Source organism: Phytophthora sojae (genome assembly GCF_000149755.1).
Source record: "Phytophthora sojae unplaced genomic scaffold PHYSOscaffold_5, whole genome shotgun sequence".
Classification (NCBI taxonomy): Eukaryota; Oomycota; class Peronosporomycetes; order Peronosporales; family Peronosporaceae; genus Phytophthora; species Phytophthora sojae.
In genome coordinates, this window is record NW_009258119.1 from 1,531,744 (window position 1) to 1,538,911 (window position 7,168).

The 7,168-nt window shown below is 61.8% G+C and overlaps 1 protein-coding gene across 1 annotated transcript; it reads right to left on the minus strand.

The window, feature by feature from the left end:
* Positions 1-121: 121 nt before the first annotated feature.
* PHYSODRAFT_333192 (hypothetical protein) lies at positions 122-6,848 on the minus strand (the record flags this gene model as incomplete). Its single annotated transcript, XM_009530340.1, has 40 exons — positions 122-268; positions 339-437; positions 508-606; positions 677-775; positions 846-944; positions 1,015-1,113; positions 1,184-1,282; positions 1,353-1,451; positions 1,522-1,620; positions 1,691-1,789; positions 1,860-1,958; positions 2,029-2,127; positions 2,198-2,296; positions 2,367-2,473; positions 2,541-2,634; positions 2,705-2,811; positions 2,879-2,972; positions 3,043-3,141; positions 3,212-3,310; positions 3,381-3,479; positions 3,550-3,656; positions 3,724-3,817; positions 3,888-3,986; positions 4,057-4,163; positions 4,231-4,324; positions 4,395-4,493; positions 4,564-4,662; positions 4,733-4,831; positions 4,902-5,000; positions 5,071-5,169; positions 5,240-5,338; positions 5,409-5,507; positions 5,567-5,665; positions 5,736-5,834; positions 5,905-6,003; positions 6,074-6,172; positions 6,243-6,341; positions 6,412-6,510; positions 6,581-6,679; positions 6,750-6,848. Coding segments are annotated over 40 exons (4,020 nt in total), but the record flags the coding sequence as incomplete, so codon positions are not given.
* Between the last annotated feature and the right edge of the window lie 320 nt (positions 6,849-7,168).

Sequence of the window (7,168 nt, forward strand, 5' to 3'; positions counted from 1 at the left end):
GATCCCCCCCGTATAGCGATCGGTAGGCCGTGGCGGTGGCTTCGCCGGCTCGTTGGCGCCCGAATATGGCACGATGCACTTATCCGTGGCCTTGCGCACCTATGGAGCTATTGCACACAGCCTAGCAGTGCGTAGCGGCGTATTCGCGATGTTCAGGCGGCATGCCGACTGTACGCCCCGTATAGCGATCGGTAGGCCGTGGCGGTGGCTTCGCCGGCTCGTCGGGGCCCGAATATGACACGATGCACTTATCCGTGGCCTTGCGCACCTATGGAGCTATTGCACACAGCCTAGCAGTGCGTAGCGGCGTATTCGCGATGTTCAGGCGGCATGCCGACTGTACGCCCCGTATAGCGATCGGTAGGCCGTGGCGGTGGCTTCGCCGGCTCGTCGGGGCCCGAATATGACACGATGCACTTATCCGTGGCCTTGCGCACCTATGGAGCTATTGCACACAGCCTAGCAGTGCGTAGCGGCGTATTCGCGATGTTCAGGCGGCATGCCGACTGTACGCCCCGTATAGCGATCGGTAGGCCGTGGCGGTGGCTTCGCCGGCTCGTCGGGGCCCGAATATGACACGATGCACTTATCCGTGGCCTTGCGCACCTATGGAGCTATTGCACACAGCCTAGCAGTGCGTAGCGGCGTATTCGCGATGTTCAGGCGGCATGCCGACTGTACGCCCCGTATAGCGATCGGTAGGCCGTGGCGGTGGCTTCGCCGGCTCGTCGGGGCCCGAATATGACACGATGCACTTATCCGTGGCCTTGCGCACCTATGGAGCTATTGCACACAGCCTAGCAGTGCGTAGCGGCGTATTCGCGATGTTCAGGCGGCATGCCGACTGTACGCCCCGTATAGCGATCGGTAGGCCGTGGCGGTGGCTTCGCCGGCTCGTCGGGGCCCGAATATGACACGATGCACTTATCCGTGGCCTTGCGCACCTATGGAGCTATTGCACACAGCCTAGCAGTGCGTAGTGGTGTATTCGCGATGTTCAGGCGGCATGCCGACTGTACGCCCCGTATAGCGATCGGTAGGCCGTGGCGGTGGCTTCGCTGGCTCGTCGGGGCCCGAATATGACACGATGCACTTATCCGTGGCCTTGCGCACCTATGGAGCTATTGCACACAGCCTAGCAGTGCGTAGCGGCGTATTCGCGATGTTCAGGCGGCATGCCGACTGTACGCCCCGTATAGCGATCGGTAGGCCGTGGCGGTGGCTTCGCCGGCTCGTCGGGGCCCGAATATGACACGATGCACTTATCCGTGGCCTTGCGCACCTATGGAGCTATTGCACACAGCCTAGCAGTGCGTAGCGGCGTATTCGCGATGTTCAGGCGGCATGCCGACTGTACGCCCCGTATAGCGATCGGTAGGCCGTGGCGGTGGCTTCGCCGGCTCGTCGGGGCCCGAATATGACACGATGCACTTATCCGTGGCCTTGCGCACCTATGGAGCTATTGCACACAGCCTAGCAGTGCGTAGCGGTGTATTCGCGATGTTCAGGCGGCATGCCGACTGTACGCCCCGTATAGCGATCGGTAGGCCGTGGCGGTGGCTTCGCCGGCTCGTCGGGGCCCGAATATGACACGATGCACTTATCCGTGGCCTTGCGCACCTATGGAGCTATTGCACACAGCCTAGCAGTGCGTAGCGGCGTATTCGCGATGTTCAGGCGGCATGCCGACTGTACGCCCCGTATAGCGATCGGTAGGCCGTGGCGGTGGCTTCGCCGGCTCGTCGGGGCCCGAATATGACACGATGCACTTATCCGTGGCCTTGCGCACCTATGGAGCTATTGCACACAGCCTAGCAGTGCGTAGCGGCGTATTCGCGATGTTCAGGCGGCATGCCGACTGTACGCCCCGTATAGCGATCGGTAGGCCGTGGCGGTGGCTTCGCCGGCTCGTCGGGGCCCGAATATGACACGATGCACTTATCCGTGGCCTTGCGCACCTATGGAGCTATTGCACACAGCCTAGCAGTGCGTAGCGGCGTATTCGCGATGTTCAGGCGGCATGCCGACTGTACGCCCCGTATAGCGATCGGTAGGCCGTGGCGGTGGCTTCGCCGGCTCGTCGGGGCCCGAATATGACACGATGCACTTATCCGTGGCCTTGCGCACCTATGGAGCTATTGCACACAGCCTAGCAGTGCGTAGCGGCGTATTCGCGATGTTCAGGCGGCATGCCGACTGTACGCCCCGTATAGCGATCGGTAGGCCGTGGCGGTGGCTTCGCCGGCTCGTCGGGGCCCGAATATGACACGATGCACTTATCCGTGGCCTTGCGCACCTATGGAGCTATTGCACACAGCCTAGCAGTGCGTAGCGGCGTATTCGCGATGTTCAGGCGGCATGCCGACTGTACGCCCCGTATAGCGATCGGTAGGCCGTGGCGGTGGCTTCGCCGGCTCGTTGGCGCCCGAATATGGCACGATGCACTTATCCGTGGCCTTGCGCACGTATGGAGCTATTGCACACAGCCTAGCAGTGCGTAGCGGCGTATTCGCGATGTTCAGGCGGCATGCCGACTGTACGCCCCGTATAGCGATCGGTAGGCCGTGGCGGTGGCTTCGCCGGCTCGTCGGGGCCCGAATATGACACGATGCACTTATCCGTGGCCTTGCGCACCTATGGAGCTATTGCACACAGCCTAGCAGTGCGTAGCGGCGTATTCGCGATGTTCAGGCGGCATGCCGACTGTACGCCCCGTATAGCGATCGGTAGGCCGTGGCGGTGGCTTCGCCGGCTCGTTGGCGCCCGAATATGGCACGATACACCTAACCATGGCCTTGCGCACGTATGGAGCTATTGCACACAGCCTAGCAGTGCGTAGTGGTGTATTCGCGATGTTCAGGCGGCATGCCGACTGTACGCCCCGTATAGCGATCGGTAGGCCGTGGCGGTGGCTTCGCCGGCTCGTCGGGGCCCGAATATGACACGATGCACTTATCCGTGGCCTTGCGCACCTATGGAGCTATTGCACACAGCCTAGCAGTGCGTAGTGGTGTATTCGCGATGTTCAGGCGGCATGCCGACTGTACGCCCCGTATAGCGATCGGTAGGCCGTGGCGGTGGCTTCGCTGGCTCGTCGGGGCCCGAATATGACACGATGCACTTATCCGTGGCCTTGCGCACCTATGGAGCTATTGCACACAGCCTAGCAGTGCGTAGCGGCGTATTCGCGATGTTCAGGCGGCATGCCGACTGTACGCCCCGTATAGCGATCGGTAGGCCGTGGCGGTGGCTTCGCCGGCTCGTCGGGGCCCGAATATGACACGATGCACTTATCCGTGGCCTTGCGCACCTATGGAGCTATTGCACACAGCCTAGCAGTGCGTAGCGGCGTATTCGCGATGTTCAGGCGGCATGCCGACTGTACGCCCCGTATAGCGATCGGTAGGCCGTGGCGGTGGCTTCGCCGGCTCGTCGGGGCCCGAATATGACACGATGCACTTATCCGTGGCCTTGCGCACCTATGGAGCTATTGCACACAGCCTAGCAGTGCGTAGCGGTGTATTCGCGATGTTCAGGCGGCATGCCGACTGTACGCCCCGTATAGCGATCGGTAGGCCGTGGCGGTGGCTTCGCCGGCTCGTTGGCGCCCGAATATGGCACGATACACCTAACCATGGCCTTGCGCACGTATGGAGCTATTGCACACAGCCTAGCAGTGCGTAGCGGCGTATTCGCGATGTTCAGGCGGCATGCCGACTGTACGCCCCGTATAGCGATCGGTAGGCCGTGGCGGTGGCTTCGCCGGCTCGTCGGGGCCCGAATATGACACGATGCACTTATCCGTGGCCTTGCGCACCTATGGAGCTATTGCACACAGCCTAGCAGTGCGTAGCGGCGTATTCGCGATGTTCAGGCGGCATGCCGACTGTACGCCCCGTATAGCGATCGGTAGGCCGTGGCGGTGGCTTCGCCGGCTCGTCGGGGCCCGAATATGACACGATGCACTTATCCGTGGCCTTGCGCACCTATGGAGCTATTGCACACAGCCTAGCAGTGCGTAGCGGTGTATTCGCGATGTTCAGGCGGCATGCCGACTGTACGCCCCGTATAGCGATCGGTAGGCCGTGGCGGTGGCTTCGCCGGCTCGTTGGCGCCCGAATATGGCACGATACACCTAACCATGGCCTTGCGCACGTATGGAGCTATTGCACACAGCCTAGCAGTGCGTAGTGGTGTATTCGCGATGTTCAGGCGGCATGCCGACTGTACGCCCCGTATAGCGATCGGTAGGCCGTGGCGGTGGCTTCGCCGGCTCGTCGGGGCCCGAATATGACACGATGCACTTATCCGTGGCCTTGCGCACCTATGGAGCTATTGCACACAGCCTAGCAGTGCGTAGTGGTGTATTCGCGATGTTCAGGCGGCATGCCGACTGTACGCCCCGTATAGCGATCGGTAGGCCGTGGCGGTGGCTTCGCCGGCTCGTTGGCGCCCGAATATGGCACGATGCACTTATCCGTGGCCTTGCGCACCTATGGAGCTATTGCACACAGCCTAGCAGTGCGTAGCGGTGTATTCGCGATGTTCAGGCGGCATGCCGACTGTACGCCCCGTATAGCGATCGGTAGGCCGTGGCGGTGGCTTCGCCGGCTCGTCGGGGCCCGAATATGACACGATGCACTTATCCGTGGCCTTGCGCACCTATGGAGCTATTGCACACAGCCTAGCAGTGCGTAGCGGCGTATTCGCGATGTTCAGGCGGCATGCCGACTGTACGCCCCGTATAGCGATCGGTAGGCCGTGGCGGTGGCTTCGCCGGCTCGTCGGGGCCCGAATATGACACGATGCACTTATCCGTGGCCTTGCGCACCTATGGAGCTATTGCACACAGCCTAGCAGTGCGTAGCGGCGTATTCGCGATGTTCAGGCGGCATGCCGACTGTACGCCCCGTATAGCGATCGGTAGGCCGTGGCGGTGGCTTCGCCGGCTCGTCGGGGCCCGAATATGACACGATGCACTTATCCGTGGCCTTGCGCACCTATGGAGCTATTGCACACAGCCTAGCAGTGCGTAGCGGCGTATTCGCGATGTTCAGGCGGCATGCCGACTGTACGCCCCGTATAGCGATCGGTAGGCCGTGGCGGTGGCTTCGCCGGCTCGTCGGGGCCCGAATATGACACGATGCACTTATCCGTGGCCTTGCGCACCTATGGAGCTATTGCACACAGCCTAGCAGTGCGTAGCGGTGTATTCGCGATGTTCAGGCGGCATGCCGACTGTACGCCCCGTATAGCGATCGGTAGGCCGTGGCGGTGGCTTCGCCGGCTCGTCGGGGCCCGAATATGACACGATGCACTTATCCGTGGCCTTGCGCACCTATGGAGCTATTGCACACAGCCTAGCAGTGCGTAGCGGCGTATTCGCGATGTTCAGGCGGCATGCCGACTGTACGCCCCGTATAGCGATCGGTAGGCCGTGGCGGTGGCTTCGCCGGCTCGTCGGGGCCCGAATATGGCACGATGCACTTATCCGTGGCCTTGCGCACCTATGGAGCTATTGCACACAGCCTGCGGTGTATTCGCGATGTTCAGGCGGCATGCCGACTGTACGCCCCGTATAGCGATCGGTAGGCCGTGGCGGTGGCTTCGCCGGCTCGTCGGGGCCCGAATATGACACGATGCACTTATCCGTGGCCTTGCGCACCTATGGAGCTATTGCACACAGCCTAGCAGTGCGTAGCGGCGTATTCGCGATGTTCAGGCGGCATGCCGACTGTACGCCCCGTATAGCGATCGGTAGGCCGTGGCGGTGGCTTCGCCGGCTCGTCGGGGCCCGAATATGACACGATGCACTTATCCGTGGCCTTGCGCACCTATGGAGCTATTGCACACAGCCTAGCAGTGCGTAGCGGTGTATTCGCGATGTTCAGGCGGCATGCCGACTGTACGCCCCGTATAGCGATCGGTAGGCCGTGGCGGTGGCTTCGCCGGCTCGTCGGGGCCCGAATATGACACGATGCACTTATCCGTGGCCTTGCGCACCTATGGAGCTATTGCACACAGCCTAGCAGTGCGTAGCGGTGTATTCGCGATGTTCAGGCGGCATGCCGACTGTACGCCCCGTATAGCGATCGGTAGGCCGTGGCGGTGGCTTCGCCGGCTCGTCGGGGCCCGAATATGACACGATGCACTTATCCGTGGCCTTGCGCACCTATGGAGCTATTGCACACAGCCTAGCAGTGCGTAGCGGCGTATTCGCGATGTTCAGGCGGCATGCCGACTGTACGCCCCGTATAGCGATCGGTAGGCCGTGGCGGTGGCTTCGCCGGCTCGTCGGGGCCCGAATATGACACGATGCACTTATCCGTGGCCTTGCGCACCTATGGAGCTATTGCACACAGCCTAGCAGTGCGTAGCGGTGTATTCGCGATGTTCAGGCGGCATGCCGACTGTACGCCCCGTATAGCGATCGGTAGGCCGTGGCGGTGGCTTCGCCGGCTCGTCGGGGCCCGAATATGACACGATGCACTTATCCGTGGCCTTGCGCACCTATGGAGCTATTGCACACAGCCTAGCAGTGCGTAGCGGCGTATTCGCGATGTTCAGGCGGCATGCCGACTGTACGCCCCGTATAGCGATCGGTAGGCCGTGGCGGTGGCTTCGCCGGCTCGTCGGGGCCCGAATATGACACGATGCACTTATCCGTGGCCTTGCGCACCTATGGAGCTATTGCACACAGCCTAGCAGTGCGTAGCGGCGTATTCGCGATGTTCAGGCGGCATGCCGACTGTACGCCCCGTATAGCGATCGGTAGGCCGTGGCGGTGGCTTCGCCGGCTCGTCGGGGCCCGAATATGACACGATGCACTTATCCGTGGCCTTGCGCACCTATGGAGCTATTGCACACAGCCTAGCAGTGCGTAGCGGTGTATTCGCGATGTTCAGGCGGCATGCCGACTGTACGCCCCGTATAGCGATCGGTAGGCCGTGGCGGTGGCTTCGCCGGCTCGTTGGCGCCCGAATATGGCACGATACACCTAACCATGGCCTTGCGCACGTATGGAGCTATTGCACACAGCCTAGCAGTGCGTAGTGGTGTATTCGCGATGTTCAGGCGGCATGCCGACTGTACGCCCCGTATAGCGATCGGTAGGCCGTGGCGGTGGCTTCGCCGGCTCGTCGGGGCCCGAATATGACACGATGCACTT